The sequence below is a fragment of the Tribolium castaneum genome, chromosome 7 (assembly GCF_031307605.1).
Source record: "Tribolium castaneum strain GA2 chromosome 7, icTriCast1.1, whole genome shotgun sequence".
Taxonomy (NCBI): domain Eukaryota; kingdom Metazoa; phylum Arthropoda; class Insecta; order Coleoptera; family Tenebrionidae; genus Tribolium; species Tribolium castaneum.
Window position 1 is genome coordinate 16,967,297 of NC_087400.1, and position 18,592 is coordinate 16,985,888.

Consider the following 18,592-nt stretch of genomic DNA (forward strand, 5'->3'; position numbering starts at 1 on the left):
GGAAACGGCTCAAACAGTTCAACACTCAAGCCTAGAGGTCGCGTCAGTCGCAAAAATATCTGTAAATTTTAAGGAATCTGTAACACATTTTACTAAAAGTAAATTAAACGCGCAGTATTTTATTTAGACGACAAGTATTTGTGATCCGTAAAAATAATAAATGCACAATAAACATAATAAATGCACCGTAAAATAATACATCCACAGTAAAAATAATAAACGCACAGTAAAAATAATAATTTCACAGTAAGAATAATAAATGCACGGTAAAATTAATAAATGCACAAAAATAATAGCATCTCAAAACTAGAGTTCCTATATTGGAATTCAAATAAATAATTATTTGAACATTTTTACAAGCTTTAAATCTAAAATATTAACATATATTTGGCTTAATCCTTTTTACCTACCAGCTCATGCGGGAGCCAATTCGACCATTACCCGGGAACCAATTCGACCATCACCTTTTACAGAATTATACTTATAGAGATTATTGGGAACCAATTCGACCACGACCGTTGTCTATGCATTTGTAAAATACGTAGGTACTTGAACCCAAAATTGGTTCTAATTTTTAGAAGAACCTGTCGCTGCTTGCCCGCCTTTAGCATCTACGTGAACTTTAGATTCTGTTTCAAATTATAAAGTTCTTGGGAATTCACGATTTTGTTACGTTTTCCATACGAGAACACCTTCAATATCATTTTTTAGAAAATTTAAAAAGACGACAGGAAATATGAAGGGTTCTTGATGACCAATTTTTGGGACGAGATGTTTAACTAAAAATTGTGACTGAAAGAAAAGCATTTTTAGCATTGAAGTATGTTTTAAGTTATGTATTTAATATTAAAATAAGTATCGAAAAATTTCAGAAATGTGAACATTAATATTAGTAGGTATTCAATTATTTTCTTTTTTAAATAGTAATTCCAAAATTTCTACGTTTTCTACGTCCCTGGTTAAATTTGACGTAAAATTATGTCATTTTATGCATTTGACAAAAATTATAACCTTGAAATTATTTTCGACATAAACCTCTGTCATAAGTTACTAACAAAAATTTTAATAAAAAAGAATAGAAATATATATCTTATCCACATAATACAAAATTGGCTCGGTTTGACGTTCAGTGTCCCAACTCTCCCAATAAACGAACTCTACTCAAAACTAGAGTGCAGGATTTCACATTTTGGGTTTTACGTTTTTGAGTTTAATCGTCCGGGGGGTATGTTTCCTTTTAGCCCGCAGGCTACCAATTCAACGTCGTTGTAGCTCCATAAAAACCATTATTCCACGTTTCGAGTTTTACATTTTCGAGCTTAATCGTTCGAAGAGTATTTCTGTTTTTTTGAGTTCGCTGGGGCGAAGCTAGCTATACTAGAAGTAGTTTAATTTTGGCCGAATGTTGTATAAATGTATCAAATAACACTTTCCCATCTGCTACTAGTTTTGTCTTTGTTGTTACTATGCGAATGAGTGAAACAAAATACAAACCGTCAAGCGTAGCGGAAAATGGGAGGGTCTACCAGTCGTTCCCAAACTATGGGATGCCACTTTGGTATTTGTTATGTTTATTGTTGTTAAATAAATTAATATGTCTTTTGTTTGTTTGTCTGGTCAACTTTATAAACAAAATGTTTACTATTACCAACATATATACGTGTTAATTATGAATTTCAATTTGGAATTTTTAAATCCCAAAGACTTTTTAATGTGAACAATTTGTATACAGCATTGTTGTCATCATGGAAAAAAGACGAAATTAAAAGGTGGCTTGAAGAGAAAAAAATAGTGCACCCACAAGATGCTTTTAAACAAGAATTTTTAGCAATTGCAAAGTCTAATAAACAGGATATTAATTACAAAGTAGACAAACTTGTTGAAGAACATGGCCATAAAGTATTAAGATTGCCGCTTTATCAATGTCACTATAATCCAATAGAACATGTTTGGGCGTTAAGTAAAATTTTTTACAACAAACATATCGGGAAAGTTGATTCTACCGATGAATCTATTTTACAAACGTGGCAAAAGGCAAGTTACACCAGAAGTTTGGAGCAACACAGTCAATCATTGCGACAAACTAATAGAGGAAGACATAAAAAACAAATTTGTCTTGACCAGGTGCAAAAAGAAATTATCATTAACGTGAATTCGGATAATGATAGTGATAGTGATAGTGATTTCGGAGAATTTGACGATACAGCTAGTGAAAGTGAGACTGAAATGTTAATTAAATCGTAAATAGATTTGTAAATATTGTACATTTAATATTTTTATACATTTTTTGTAAATAAAATTTACTTGTTGTCTGCGCTTGTTGCATTATTTGAACATGTTGAGAATCACTGATATATTTTGGGTGGGTGGCGTAATTGGGCTTGCGAAAGTTTCGTGTCTCTTTTAAATGACCTAAGTGCGAGAAAGACAATATACCCCTGGCTCGAACCGAGGGCGGCCTATCGTTTATCTTACTTGCTCCTAGCTACTTTCTCGAAGAGTAAGAAAGACAACAACGTTTTACAACATTCGACCAAAATTAAAAGAATTTTATACTGAGCATTTATTATTTAAACTATGGAAACTAAAACTAGATACTGCGCATATTTTACTGGGCAAATTTTAATAATATAGTGTCCGTGGTTTATTTGTCATTTAAATTTTTTACTGTGCAAGAACAATTTAAATGTGTAAAAATTAAAATCGAATTTATTACTGATCGCTTTATTACTACCCCTTAAAAATAATCAACGGGCGCACACTTCTCTTTTTAATGTTTTGATTTATAAACAGTCGATTATTTTGCTGTCGTTGGTGTTTTTGGCGACATTTTGTTTTAATGTAGTGTTTCTCAACCGATGGTTTGCGAACCCCCGGGGGTTTTCGATGGGTATAAAGGGGGTTCGCCAAAAAAAGTATTGTAATGGCAGAATTTAAGTCGTTAACGTAAAAAATGACAAAATAATAAATCTAAACAAACTTACCCCAAAAAATTTCTTTAAAAAATGAGTTAATTTTCTAAAACTAGATACTGCGCATATTTTACTGGGCAAATTTTAATAATATAGTGTCCGTGGTTTATTTGTCATTTAAATTTTTTACTGTGCAAGAACAATTTAAATGTGTAAAAATTAAAATCGAATTTATTACTGATCGCTTTATTACTACCCCTTAAAAATAATCAACGGGCGCACACTTCTCTTTTTAATGTTTTGATTTATAAACAGTCGATTATTTTGCTGTCGTTGGTGTTTTTGGCGACATTTTGTTTTAATGTAGTGTTTCTCAACCGATGGTTTGCGAACCCCCGGGGGTTTTCGATGGGTATAAAGGGGGTTCGCCAAAAAAAGTATTGTAATGGCAGAATTTAAGTCGTTAACGTAAAAAATGACAAAATAATAAATCTAAACAAACTTACCCCAAAAAATTTCTTTAAAAAATGAGTTAATTTTCGTGTTGAAAATTCATCAAAATTTATATTTTTATGAATTGTAAATAGAGTTCTCTTTATTGAACGCGTTATTATCGAACACCTTGAAGCCAGATATGTATATTAATGTATATTAGAAACAGAGATAATATTGTATAGAGAGAGTTGGGATACTAAATGTCAATTTTCGAAATTTTGTTTCATATACGTTCGTTGGAATGTGTAATATAAATTAAAATAACTATTAAATAGCGGTGTAAAAGGTTATTTTTTATTCGCAATTAATTACTCTATCGATTTAAGCAATTAAAAATTAGTGTTAAGAGGGCAAAAAATTAGAAAAACACAAAAAATGTGACCCGGAAATGCTGCAACCGGAAACTGGGTGGATGTTTCGTAGTTACCAAATTAAAATGCATGTTCTCTTTAGTAAGTCTACCAAGTTTTATAATATTTGGTCAAATAATTCCAAACATCTTTCCATACCCCTACTTCCCAGAGCTGTAAAATTCTTATCAGTGTCGATAGAACACGAGTTATGATCTCAATTGGCATCATTTTATAGGCCCTTTTTGAGATTCATTTATTGTCTCATAAATACGAATAACCCTGTTTATTAGCCCATCACATTAGACAAATCGGTGGAAAAAATCCCTGGAGAGTTGGAGTTTTTTTTAAGTTGTTTTTTAATTTGACAGAGCTATATTAGTTTTTTTCAAGTCCGTATTCATTAGGATTCATTTAGTTTAAAACGCCGCACCAAATTTTAATGTTTTAATTTCTCTTGGATTTTAGAAGGGGTTTGCAAGGTGAAAAAGGTTGGGAACCTCTGTTTTAATGTGTTTTAAAGACTTCAGAAAACGATTTAACGTGATTTTTGGAGTGTTTTTGTAATCAAACGTCTCTGCTTTTATTTGAAACTTTTATTTGAATATAGTGTATAGTGTAAATTGGCAGTTTTGATTCATTTAATGAAGGATGAATCCACTTAAGGTAAACGTTATTGAAAGGTGTTTGTACAACAATTAATTACGATTTTCAGGTATTGATATAATCATATTACACCACGAAGGATCTCACAAATTCCTCTAATAAGGAAATTTCCGAATGTTCTTGGAGATGATAATGATTCTTAGGATGTAAATGAAAATCCCACGAAGAGGAGTTAAACGTGATGTGCAGTAATTAACATACCACAATAATAAATAAATTTATTGTAGTTGCAAAGTCAGTATTTTATAAAAGCAGGGAGTGTAGGACTTGCTATGGTTCAAGGTTTTCAAATTCGCCATGTCCCTCTGTGTCTATATCTTTGATGCAGACTAATACACGATGTTGAGCTTTTTATTTAAAATAATCTTAGCACACTTTAGTAAATCTCTGGTGTTTGCGTAATTTACTAATAACTATGATGCAATCCTGATTACTTTTAAAAAACTTATAAAGAACTTCAACATCAAACTACAGTCCGGGACATTTCTATTTGGACATAAAAAATTTGAATTTTCTGACATTTATACGTGTATTCAGCGTCTGTGTGAACAAAAAATGTTCTCTCTCTCATTCTATGGTTCTTGAGCTTTAATAACAGGGACATTTTTTAAATTGGTAGCATTAGAAAATGACAGTAAACAGCTGACTGATGTAAACAATAACACAATAACAAAGGAAATGTTATAATTTTAATCTATATAACCAGTGGCTGCTTTAAAAGTGTGTACTAACGGGATAATAACATATTTACGCAAGTATTTTTGAAGGCAGAAACATTACTTGTCATATAACAACTACTCAGATTATATGATGAGACGGGAATGGCACAATACAGAATTGCAGTCAGTGATTGTGATGGAGAAAGCTGCTGTGAAGTACTGACAGTACTGACTATCGCTGGTTGTACGATTTGTGCAATTTGTGATATATTTTGTGTGAAAAACTGGAAAAGAAAGTGCATCACTGCATAACCTCACTTATCGCAGTTTTGCACTTTTTGATGATGGGAATTGCGGTTCAAGTAATTATGAGTTATAGATGGAGAGCCCTGTTTACTTCAAAGTAAGTTCACGACATTTACAGATACTTTCTTTATGTTTTTTGTCTTTTCTGGTGTAGAGGGTTAACTTTTCTATTTTCATATAAAATTCAAACCAAACGAAATCGAAAAGCTTAATATTGTCATGTTTTTTATTAATTATTAAAAAAATTATTTAAAAAATCACAGATAGTGTTTATAATTTGCAGCTGAAGCCTTTTGGGTCCACTTTGTTCGTTATTTCCTGGCAGCCACTCTTGTTTCAAGCAGAGTGGGTGTAAAGTTAAAAATAATCCCGTAAAATTGTTAATATAACTCCTTTGCACTGGCATGGGGTATTTGAAAACTTACGTTTAACAAATACGTCACAAAGTCTCAGCCATCGTTGAAAAACATAATAAGGGCTTTATAACAAGAAGCGCTTTCTGATTTTACTGTGGACGTGTGGAAGAATAGTGTGAAATATTGCGAAAAACCAACTTTTACTCTTGTTTACATTTTTGTACGTCTCTATCTGAGAGTAGTCTCTTGTATAAAAAATATAGCCTACTAATAAAGGAAATTAAAGTGTTTTTATTTCTGGGTTGCCCCCAATTCCACTTCGCCCTTGCCTGATAATCAAGACACTGATAATGAAATTGGTGTTAGTGCATCGAATACAAACGTGTTGAATAGATGAATAAAAGAGAGACAACTGCTTTTTTCAAAAAGGCCATTTCAAATTTATTCAAAAAGCACACCCCCATTGAAAAGGGTCCATTCACGATGAAGTTTGGCTTCCTGCATGACATAGGTCTCGGGCACCAATCTCACTGTAAATGGTCTAAATTGGTCTTGCATCTCTAAGACATGGACTCACTGAGAGCGACTTCTGCAGTAGGCTTGAGACCTGCCTGCCTGTCTCGCAACAATCTCTGCATTATGATTCCAAATCATTCTATAAAACGCTGTCAATTACAAGCCATGATATGAGGCATGAGGCCGTCTCAGTGTATGTCTTGTGGTGTACATTGAAACTGTTTCTTAAAGAACCCATTCACAATGAGATCTGCTTCGCTACATGCGGCGCGACAGGACTCAAAGACTAATCCTCAAAGACACAAAAAAACTGACACAGTTTATCATTTTAAGCCATTGACAGCGTTTTCGAATGTTGGTGCAAAGACTTGTCGCGAGGCAGGTTTCAGTCTTCCGCCAACGTCAGTCTGAGTGAAACCCTCTCAAAGTGATCTCAGCGAAAACCATTCACAATGAGATTGACCTATGAGGCCTATGTCGTGCCGCATGCAGCGAGATATGTCTCATTGTTAATGAAAATAGGGCCTTTTTTGTTGTTTAAAGTCGTTTTTTAAAACTTTTGTGGCAAATTTTACTGATGTGGCAGAGAGGGGGCATGCAATTGGAACATGACGATGACTACCCTAAAAGGCACTTCGAGGCTTTTATGGCCTTTTTAATGCAAATTTCAACTTTAAACCTGACAGTCATACCAAGGTCAAACATAACCTCAACAGTAATCCAGCAACGGTACTTCAAAGCATTTGAAAGTTTCTCCATTTGTTTTTAAGTGTTCTAGTTGGTACATTTTGCTGTACTTTACTACAATAAAGAAATATTTAAATTTTTATTATTGTTTACATTTGTCATCTGTCAAACACATCAAACAACCAAGTTCCCTAAATTTGAGCTCTTATCTAGTTTTTGTGCTCTATATAGTCTCGCGTCAACGTATGCCCTATGACGTATCTCATATTGAAATGTCCCGGACTATATTATATATTATATGTATTAGCTGTTTCAAAACTATAAAAACGCCAACGACGCATTTTACCGAATTAATTTTTTAAATAAGATTGTTAAAATTGGAAAAAAATATTAATAATTAGAGCTCACATTGAAACTATAAATTACATTAGTTATTATTTTTTGAAGTGAATGAATAAATTATAAAAGCTAATTTTGACAATGCCATTTTGCGACGATGGCATTTTTACAGTCGTGAAACCGCTTATATATAACTATCCCACAAATTTTAATTTAAACAAAATATGGAAAAAATATAAATAAGCTAAAACCCAGTCATTTTCAAAATTTGTGTTAACCCATGTTTATAAAACTTATAAAACAAATAGTTCGTTGTGTTGCTCGTGTAGTGGTGAAAAAAAGTTATAGGTAGCTGTGCAGTAGATAAGCAAAAACCATGTTATCCATCGAATGATGGACAAGAAAAAAAACAAATTAACCTGTTTCAATTTTTTTTACAAATGCTATGAATTGTACTCCAGTTAAAAATTCTTCTCTGTATGTGACCATGAATAACTTGTGGCAGAGTTTATTGGAAAATTAGACATCGGCTCAGAACGGAAGATTCTCCCCCTTAACTAATATTTTGAAGTTCCTTTGAAAACCTTTTTTACGCCTCGTTAATAAAAATCAATAAAAATTATGTTCGACCTAATTTTATTTCTCTAATCTTTACAATTTTTCTAAGTTTTCAATAATTAAAAAAAAATTATTGCCCCATCAATCTCGCAATCAAATCCGACAAATATTTGCCGCATTCTGGAATAGAGGGCAATGGTTTAATTCCTGGTACAACTGGTACTTCAGCTTCTGGTGTCTCGATTTCTGGAAGTGGTACAGGTTTGACTCCTGGCACAACTGGTACTGGTTTGATTTCCATTTCTGGAGTTTCAACTTCAGGAAGTGGTACAGGTTTGACTCCGGGGACGATTGGTACAGGATTAACTTCGATTTCGGGAGTTTCAACTTCTGGAAGTGGGACGGGTTTGACTCCCGGTACAATTGGTACTGGATCAACTTCAATTGGAATTGGTACTGGTTTAATTCCTGGTTGAACTGGCAACGGAAGAGGTTTTACTCCTGGTTTGACAGGAGTTGGAAGAGGTTTTACACCGGGTACAATTGGAAGTGGTACTGGTTTTACGCCAGGTACAATTGGAACGGGGTCAACTTCGATTTCTGGAGTTTCAACTTCAGGAAGTGGTACTGGTTTTACTCCGGGTACAATTGGTACTGGGTTAACCTCAATCTCTGGAGATTCGACTTCTGGAAGGGGTACTGGTTTAACTCCTGGTACGATTGGAACTGGTACAGGAATTGGGACAGGTTTCACTCCAGGTACAATTGGAAGTGGTACGGGTTTAACACCGGGTACAATTGGAATTGGGTCAACTTCAATTTCTGGAGTTTCAACTTCAGGAAGTGGTACTGGTTTTACTCCAGGTACAATTGGTACTGGGTTAACTTCAATCTCTGGAGATTCGACTTCTGGAAGAGGTACTGGTTTAACTCCTGGTACGATTGGAACTGGTACTGGCACTGGAACAGGTTTAATTCCGGGTACAATTGGTACAGGATCAACTTCAATTTCTGGAGTTTCAACTTCAGGAAGTGGTACTGGTTTTACTCCGGGTACAATTGGTACTGGGTTAACCTCAATCTCTGGAGATTCGACTTCTGGAAGAGGTACTGGTTTAACTCCTGGTACGATTGGAACTGGTACAGGAATTGGGACAGGTTTCACTCCAGGTACAATTGGAAGTGGTACGGGTTTAACACCAGGTACAATTGGAATTGGGTCAACTTCGATTTCTGGAGTTTCAACTTCAGGAAGTGGTACTGGTTTTACTCCGGGTACAATTGGTACTGGGTTAACCTCAATCTCTGGAGATTCGACTTCTGGAAGAGGTACTGGTTTAACTCCTGGTACGATTGGAACTGGTACAGGAATTGGGACAGGTTTCACTCCAGGTACAATTGGAAGTGGTACGGGTTTAACACCGGGTACAATTGGAATTGGGTCAACTTCAATTTCTGGAGTTTCAACTTCAGGAAGTGGTACTGGTTTTACTCCAGGTACAATTGGTACTGGGTTAACTTCAATCTCTGGAGATTCGACTTCTGGAAGAGGTACTGGTTTAACTCCTGGTACGATTGGAACTGGTACTGGCACTGGAACAGGTTTAATTCCGGGTACAATTGGTACAGGATCAACTTCAATTTCTGGAGTTTCAACTTCAGGAAGTGGTACTGGTTTTACTCCGGGTACAATTGGTACTGGGTTAACCTCAATCTCTGGAGATTCGACTTCTGGAAGAGGTACTGGTTTAACTCCTGGTACGATTGGAACTGGTACAGGAATTGGGACAGGTTTCACTCCAGGTACAATTGGAAGTGGTACGGGTTTAACACCAGGTACAATTGGAATTGGGTCAACTTCGATTTCTGGAGTTTCAACTTCAGGAAGTGGTACTGGTTTTACTCCGGGTACAATTGGTACTGGGTTAACCTCAATCTCTGGAGATTCGACTTCTGGAAGAGGTACTGGTTTAACTCCTGGTACGATTGGAACTGGTACAGGAATTGGGACAGGTTTCACTCCAGGTACAATTGGAAGTGGTACGGGTTTAACACCAGGTACAATTGGAATTGGGTCAACTTCGATTTCTGGAGTTTCAACTTCAGGAAGTGGTACTGGTTTTACTCCGGGTACAATTGGTACTGGGTTAACTTCAATCTCTGGAGATTCGACTTCTGGAAGTGGTACGGGTTTAACTCCTGGTACGATTGGAACTGGTACCGGCATTGGGATAGGTTTCACTCCAGGTACAATTGGAAGTGGTACCGGTTTAACACCGGGCACAATTGGTACAGGATCTACTTCGATTTCTGGAGTTTCAACTTCAGGAAGTGGTACTGGTTTTACTCCAGGTACAATTGGTACCGGATTAACTTCAATTTCTGGAGTTTCGACTTCAGGAAGTGGTACTGGTTTTACACCTGGTACAATTGGTACGGGGTTAATTTCGATTTCTGGGCTTTCGACTCCTGGAATTGGTACTGGTTTGACTCCTGGTCTTATGGGAGATGGTCGTACCAAGGATCGCGATTGCAACCCTGCAAATATTTAATTGTAATTTCCACATGTTAAAATATTTGTTGTGTTTCTCTTACCTGGTAGCAAAGCTGCGATGACAACTACAATCACTATTGACTTCATGTTGAAATGATGTCAAAACCTGAACTGATGATTTGCTCAGATCTGAATTCGATTTTTATACGATAAATTTTACGGTAGGCCGGAAAATGGTAATGACTGTAATTGGAGTTCTAGCTGATAAAATAATATCAATAAACGAACCTTTCTATTTTATGATAGTCGGTTAATTGGTCAAGTAGTATATAAAGTTAAACCCTTTACAACAGTACTATAATTTTTAATCTATGTTTTATAATCCAAAATTACAGATAACTATGATTTCCGTTTATGAAAAATTAATAAACAATAAAACTTACTTGCACGTGGTGGACTTTGTAAGTAATTTATTAACACAGAAATCGAAGATGATTATTGTGTTTAGCAGTGTTTTTATTATACCTAATCGTGACATCCTTATTAGAACAATAACAAAGTTACAACATATTATTTTCATGTGAAATAAACAAAAAGTTTTGGTCTCCGAATAAATTTAAATTTGTTTAGTTGATATTGTATGTGAGTTTTTCTATGGTAAGTAATAGTCGCATCTTTTATATCTCAAGAACTACGAGTATAAACGTTCGGACGAAGCAAAGTTGAGTTATTCTAACATTTCTAGATTAGTACCACAAATTTGTAAAAGTCTGTACAACAGCACAACTGTTACAATTACAAAGAAGGAAATATAAAATTGTCAAATGTTTTTAACTGAATCTTTTAGCAATTGCATTTTTGTGACAAATGTGAAAATTTGAGAGTGCAGATCTCCTATTTCAGATTGTTAGGAAAACGTGTTACCTACGGTAAATTTATCAACAATGTAAACGTAAATTTTTCAAACCTCTGGCATTTTAAATTAGGGTCAAGCAAAATACGATATACAGATGTATCAGAAATACTTGTGACTTAATAAAAGTCATCAAGTACAACTTTTTTATCAGCATGATCGGCCTATAACTTTTTTGGTAATTGAAATATTGCTATGAATTTTTTATTACCCGGTAGATCGACTTAAAATCCACAAACTAAAAATATTTTTATATACACAGGGCTGGTGAACCAAAGTTATATTTTTTTAAATGGAACACCCCATATATTTTTATATAATTGGAATCTACTTTATATAAACTATTATGGGCTTATCTTTATTCGTTTTGGGATTATTCAACTTTTTGTTATAAAAATGATCAATATTTGAAAAATCACTGGGAAGTAGCCTATGAATATTTTCCAGCAAATTTGCAACAAAAAAAATTAGAATACGTTTTAGTTTTATGAAGTAGACGACTTTTAGTTCAAAAAGTTGTATAACTTATTTTTTTCAAATGGGACCCCCTTTTAATTTTTTCAAGTGTCGATAGCATTTTTGATAAACTTTCTAATAGTATGAGGCTTGCATACAAACTTAATATATTTTTGAAATTTTTCATAAAAAAAAATATTAAAAAAAAGTTTTCCTAGAATCTGATAAGTCAAATGGTAATTTATTTTTGGTATGTATTGATGTCACTAATTACATCAGTAATCTCATTACTGCTTGATACATAAATGAATTTTGCTCATCAAAAACTAATAATAAAATAAATAAAAATAGGAAAAACATTTTTGAACACTTTAACAAATATTTCAAATTTGCTATACAAGCCGCATATCATTAGAAAACTTAAAGAAATGAAGAAATACATGGCTCCATTTAAAAAATATGAGTTATTTAACTTTTTGCGTTTTGGCACACCCTGTGCATTATCTGCGTGTTTCAAGTAAAAGTTGACTATTTGCTAAAACTACAAAATATTCTAAGATTTCCTGATGCAAATTTGCTGAAAAATATTCATAGGCCACTTCTCAGTGATTTTTCAAGAAAACGTTTTATAGAAATATTTTTAATTTGCTATACGAACCGCATATCGTTAAAAACTTTATAAAAAATGCTATTGATACGTGGAAAGAGTGAAATGAGTTATTCAACTTTTTGTGTTTTGACACACCCTGTACATTACTTGCGTGCTTCAAATAAAAGTCGACTATTGCTAAAAGTACATGATATTCCGAATTTTTCTGTTACAAATTTATCGGAAAATATTCATAGGCGACTTTGCAGTCATTTTTTACAAATTGGTGTTTTTTATAACGAAAAGTTGAATAATTCCGAAACAAAAAGAGATATGCCCATAATAGTATATATAATGTTAAATTTTTTTGCTTAGAATTTAATTATACCTATATTTTTATATAGGCTGATCTATTAAAAAAACCTTTCTTCACCACCCTGTATACAACAGCCTGTGTAGAATAAAAATATTTTTAGTTTATAGACTTTAAATCGATCTATCGGATAGTGAAAACGGCATGCCAATATTTCAAATAATAAAAAAGTTATAGACCTATTACGCACCCCTGGGTCACCCTGTATAAGATTTTGCAAAATTCTTTTTTATAATTTCCACTGTTTTCTTTCATTCTTTTTTGCAAACGAGACGGTCAGTGTTTAATAATTAGTTTGTATTCATAGAAAAAATTTTCATTGTTGTTTCAAATTGTTTAAATTGTCCATTTCCATCACAACGAAAATAGTTCGGCTATCTTATTTTTGTACCCCTACGCCGGTACACGTTTCAGTATGTTATCTTTTTCCAAATTTTAAGTAAATTTGCGAATTTTTTATTGTTTTATTTGTTGAGCTCTGTTACCTGGCAAAATTAAAACACGTATTTCTGATACACCCTGTATCTATTTAAAAATATGCTTCGACATAAACATTTTGATTTTAAATTTTGAATCATGGTTCTTCTATAAGACAGACAGACGGTCTAATTAGAGCAATAATTATGTGGTGATGTTGTTTGTTGTATTTGAAAAATAAAACATTCATTTTAAAATAATATTTTTTATCATGAGAAGTATAAATAAAATATTGTAGTAAAAATCATATTTGATTGGAAAAGAATTGCCTTTACATAAATTTTTCTTAGTTTGTTTCTTTATCGTTATATTATCGTTCCAAATAATATACTGATTTCTTGTAGCAATACGATTTAACTATCCAATGTTATCAACAAACTTTAATTTTATTGCAGTATAATCGTTTTATTAATAATTATCTCAATCTTTTAATCCTCGTACATACATCATAAGGTGAATTTAAACAAATATGTTGGCTATAGGTACGTATACAAATTTTGACTATTTGTAAATATACAAAGCGAGTCAGTCTGTTAATAGTTATTTATGAACCAAGTGCGAGAAGAAGAAATTTTTCGCACATAAGCGCATTTGAGTTTTGCTTTTAAAATAATCGAGTTATAGCCATTTGTAATTTATGATTTTCAGAAAATCGTAGTATGCGATGGAAAATCGACTCCGAATTCTCCTCTATTCCTAAAGTTGCCCTAAAGCTTAGGGAATCGACTGGTAAATAGTTGATTATCAAAATAGCCCACCGATAAAATGACCCACAGACAAAACAGGCCACCACTGAGTGTTAAAAAAAAATTGTCAAATATTAAACAAATACAGTATAGAATAAAGATTTTTCTGACAATAAACTATTTATTTTATTCTTTTAATAAACTGTCTTTCTTTTCGTTTTATTCTACTTCACTTCTCACTTTTGCTTTTAAAATCCTATAATGCTTCCTTCTCCGGTTGTTAAATAAAGAGTGTTTTAAAGGGAATATGGTGGAAGGGAAAATATTATATCATTTTATCCCAGATAAAATTAGGTCATTCCTCATAAATGAAGAGTTTGTTTGCAAGTTGAGTAACTTAAAAATTTTAAATGGAACACCCAGTTTTTTTATTTTTGCATCTAAAAGACCTTTAAATTGTCTCTTTAAAAACATTAACAGTTATGAGTCTTTTGCTGATTACTCAAAACATATTTAACATTAAACATTAAAAAAAATTATTAACTATTGTTTAAGCACTCAAAAGATAAAAAATAAAAAATGAAAATTTCAGCTAATATTAACTTCAATATTACCCTTAGGCCATTTTTTGTCATTTATTACAGTGAAATAACTAAAATTCTAATATTATGCCATATGTTTAAAGTCCCGTTATCTGCAACAAATGGTCTGTGGTGGAGTTGCTGTTGTTATGACATGGTTTACTATGGTAACAACAATGCTCATGAATAGTGTGCAATGTTGTTGAAATTAAATTTTAAAGTGAAATATCTTTTTGGTTATTGACTCTATGTTTTTAGATGGACAAATTAATAATTATTGAGATGCAAAAACAAAAATAATAGGGTGTTGCATTTAAGTTGTTCATGTTATTCAACTTTTAAAGAAACTCCTTAATTTTTCTAGGTTTTTCTACGACACCTCTTATGAAACTTGTTTTTTAATATAGATATTATTACTATTAGATAATAGCTGTTTTAAAACTATAAAAAGGTCAACATCGCATTTAACCAAATTATTTTTTTTTAACAAAATAGATAAAATTGGAAGTTCAGCAATAAAATAATATATGAATAGAATAAAAGGAAGTTCAAAATCGAATTTCATTTACTAATTAATCATTTCGATTTACTAATTATAATTGATTTTTTTGTCAACTGATAAAGATTTTATTACGTTTTTGGCAATCGATGTATTAGTGGTTTCAAAACTATAAAAACGCCATTACATTTTACCGAATTGTTTTTTTTTTAATGAGATTGGTAAAATTGTAAAGTAATTATTAATAATTAGATCCTTCATTGAAACTACAAATTACGTTAACTGTTAACTTTTTGACGTACATGAATAATTTATAACAAGTAATTTTAAAATAAAATGCGACATTGGCGTTTTTATAGTTGTGAAACAGCTCATAAGAAGTCACAACTTCGAATCGGTAGGCATGCCTACGCAGAACAAATGAACTAAACAAGTTTGCCAACCATGTCGACTGACAGTTGTTGCGAGACCGAAGACTTCCAGTTGATCCGCTACAAACGTGGAAATAAACCACCCAAATGTAAAACCCCATCAAAATCTAACGAAATACAAATAGAACTCAACAAGGACGCCGTACTAAAGTAAGTACCTCACAAAACCCAACCAATTCTAACCTCACTTTGTCAGACGAATCAACGAAGCCAAATCGGAGATAAACTCATCCGATTTATTCGCCTCAGCTGTCGCCTCGCTCCGTGAAGCTCTGACAACACTATCGAACCCAAAAATCGAAGATATAGTTTGTTTCGGTTTAGGTCGAATCGGTGAGTGCATGATATCTCGGTATCAGTTAGGTTTCCTCCTTTGTTTGAAAGATTTATTCCAAATTGAGGTAAAAATCTACGATCCTGTGTTCACCGAAGCCGATCATTGGCTATTAAGACAATTCGGATGCGAGATTTTAACCGAAAATTTCGAGGGAAAGTACCGGATTCGCGACAAACACACGACGATTTTTTACATGCCTCATTGCCCCAAACAGCTCACTAATAACCTGATTTGGGCCAATTGGGGTCTCAATTTAAATTCTTGCATTATTATTGCCAACAGTTTTAATTCAATTATCGAAAATAGCCCGAAACGCGTCCTCAACCAAAATCAATATCTTGTCAAAATTTTTCCACACGTTCTTGAGTTGGCTGTCATTAATTCGTTTAAATTTTTTGAGATTTTTAACGACACGGCAATTCATATTTTTCCCTGGAACAAAATCAAACTTCTTTCGGGGGATTTTTGGGAGATCGGACCCGAACCGAATTACGACGATGACGACATCGAGTTTGTTCGTGTCAAAGTGTGACCATCAGTGTTGCCAACTAACTAGTCAAAAGTCGGTAATTTTGAATGCAAAACCGAAATTTTACTTAATTAATTTAAAACTTTACTACTAAATTTAACACTGACGTTAATAATATAAAATAACGTAAATATGGAAAAAAGTGAGGTTAGGTCAAATCTCAAAAAATGCGGGAAATATGAATTTGTTGGTATTTGGCCATCACTGGTGATACTTGCAGGGTGAGATGGCGTCGAAAGTGAATACTTTGAGACAGATCGTGTCGGAATTACGTCAAGCGCTTCCGAATGATTCGCTTAAAGACAGTTTGGCGCTTCGGTACGTTTTGAGTCAATTTCGAAAGTATAAAACAACAAGCGAACAGTTGTGTAAGGCGAGAGAGGAGATGGAATTTATGGCGAAGACATATTTGTGTTATTTGAGGAGTTCAAGGATGCAGCAAGAGATTCACAATGAGTTTCATGGGAAAGGGGAGAGGTCTGTGAGAGAAACGGCTAATCTGGTTGGGTTTAAACTGCCTCATGACCCGAAATGAAGTAATGAATATTATGCGAGTAGAATTGTGTAAATTTTTAGTAAAATAGATATTTGTAGATTGCATACGTTGCATGTTTTTATTTCTTATCTCCTGACCCAACAGAGACCATAATAAATTTGTGCGATAACTAATACACAAATATATGAACCTAAAACTTATCTTTAATAAATATTCACTTTTAGGTGTGTTTTGCTAGCAACCAATTTACATCAAATGTCGCTGCGCTACATTAAGGCCATAATAAAACTTCCATTGTTGGATTTGATTTTCAACCTAAAACTATTCTTCTTACGTGGCGCCATCTCTTCATGGATTGACGGACTACTCACTAGATTGATTTCATAAATCGTTTCGCAATTTTTTTAAAAACAAGCAATTTTTGTCATACGACGTTTAGTAATAACGTCAATAATGCTCAAAAACTATCGCAAATTATAGCAACAGTCTAAAGACAGTTTGCAAGAATAGTTTTAACTCAGGAAAAAATCGAATTCGTTATTTCACTATTATAAACTGATTTTTATTACAAAATACTGGTGGCTTCAAATTATGTCAGATTTCTGCAAAGGCCTGAAGTTTGGTCTAAAATTAAAAAACCGTGTTCCTTACTATTTATACATTTTTTGTAAGCTTCCATAACTTCTTTAAAGTTGTAATTTACACACATTTGCTTTAATGTAAAAAAAATGAAAATTCAACCAATGAGTATTTACTTGTTGGTTCATCTTTACCATTTTCTGCAAACCATTGATATTTTTGGAATAATTTTACTTCACGGATCTCAAAATTATTGTTACGGCCTTAATGGAGCGCAGCAACATTTGATGTAAGTGGGCGATGTACATACATAATCAATAATTAAAAAACAGTTAATAAACAATTAAGACGTTGCTGTTGAGAGTGTGGGGTGGAATAAAATAATGAATTTTTTTGCCACTTTTCGAAACTTCAAATTGTTTCTTCTTCAGGCCTCAAATTCTGTTCACTCAACGCGTTGTTGATGTCTGAGTTACGGTCTTACAGCTAGTCGTCTGTGAATTTCTCATGTAAAATCAGAAAATGCCGCTTCATAGAACTAATGATAAGCATTTAGACATCGAATATTACCATTCTTTATTTATTTAATTCTCAAATTCGTAAATAAGCTTCGATAATAAAAGTGTTTTTTTGCACAGTGTAACAATTTGTTGCATTTTAATGAAATTTTTTAAAGAAATTAATTGAGTTTCACAACTGACAAATTTATTGACAGCGACACAATTTTTTTTTGCATGTAAACCAATTTCAAAGTTAACTGGATGAGAATCATTTAAAAACACATTGACCATACTCTTAAGTCTGTGGAAACACATTTACAAGAAATTTGGAGTTTAACTTACAACTAATAACATTGGGGCAATCGATATTAAAATATTTAGCAACACAATAAAAAACCTTAAGTAAGACAAACTTTCCGTATTATTGGCGAGGGAGAAAATACAAAATTTAAAGCTGTTAGTTTAAAAAAATTATGGATATTCAGTGTTATACTGAACCTGAGATTTTTTTTATACAAAACGGTTAAAACAATTTAAAATATTTAGGTGATGAGATAATTAAATTTACTTCCCAGAAATATGTTTTTTGAAACTTTTGAAACAAATAATGTAAAATTAATTATTTTCTGTTTACTGTTTTTGTTTCTAGTTTACATTTGTATATCAAAACACTAAACACTGTATCAAATGTCTGCTATCTTCCAAATTTTGTTATTTCTTTTCAAAAATCTGAGTTATCCAAAAAAATATTTTTTTTACTTGAAGATTTTTTAATATGTACGAATTAAAATTAAATTGGTAGACTTGA

General features: G+C 32.9%; 2 protein-coding genes and 1 long non-coding RNA gene across 5 annotated transcripts; 2 read left to right on the forward strand and 1 right to left on the reverse strand.

The window, feature by feature from the left end:
• Positions 1–3,612: 3,612 nt before the first annotated feature.
• LOC107398638 (uncharacterized) lies at positions 3,613–7,087 on the forward strand. Its single transcript, XR_001575438.2, has 2 exons — positions 3,613–5,485; positions 5,672–7,087. It is a non-coding gene; the product is annotated as an uncharacterized LOC107398638 (long non-coding RNA).
• Positions 7,088–7,905: 818 nt separating this feature from the next.
• LOC660391 (basic proline-rich protein) lies at positions 7,906–10,599 on the reverse strand. The gene is made up of 2 exons (XM_008199338.3): positions 10,440–10,599; positions 7,906–10,382 (listed from the first exon to the last, which is right to left on the reverse strand). Exons 1-2 carry the CDS (start codon positions 10,483–10,485, stop codon positions 7,975–7,977), a joined length of 2,454 nt encoding a protein of 817 aa, XP_008197560.1. The 5' UTR covers positions 10,486–10,599; the 3' UTR covers positions 7,906–7,974.
• A 4,733-nt stretch (positions 10,600–15,332) lies between these two features.
• On the forward strand, positions 15,333–16,809 carry LOC660511 (uncharacterized protein). 3 transcript variants are annotated; one of them, XM_008199360.3, is made up of 3 exons: positions 15,333–15,493; positions 15,540–15,676; positions 16,430–16,591. In XM_008199360.3, exons 1-3 carry the CDS (start codon positions 15,357–15,359, stop codon positions 16,432–16,434), a joined length of 279 nt encoding a protein of 92 aa, XP_008197582.3. In that variant the 5' UTR covers positions 15,333–15,356; the 3' UTR covers positions 16,435–16,591. The 3 variants fall into 3 exon arrangements, with proteins under 3 accessions (XP_008197582.3, XP_008197574.1, XP_064213835.1); XM_008199352.3 differs by lacking the exon at positions 15,540–15,676 and having other exon boundaries at positions 15,361–15,493; positions 16,430–16,809; XM_064357765.1 differs by lacking the exon at positions 15,333–15,493 and having other exon boundaries at positions 16,430–16,809.
• The last annotated feature ends 1,783 nt before the right edge of the window (positions 16,810–18,592 follow it).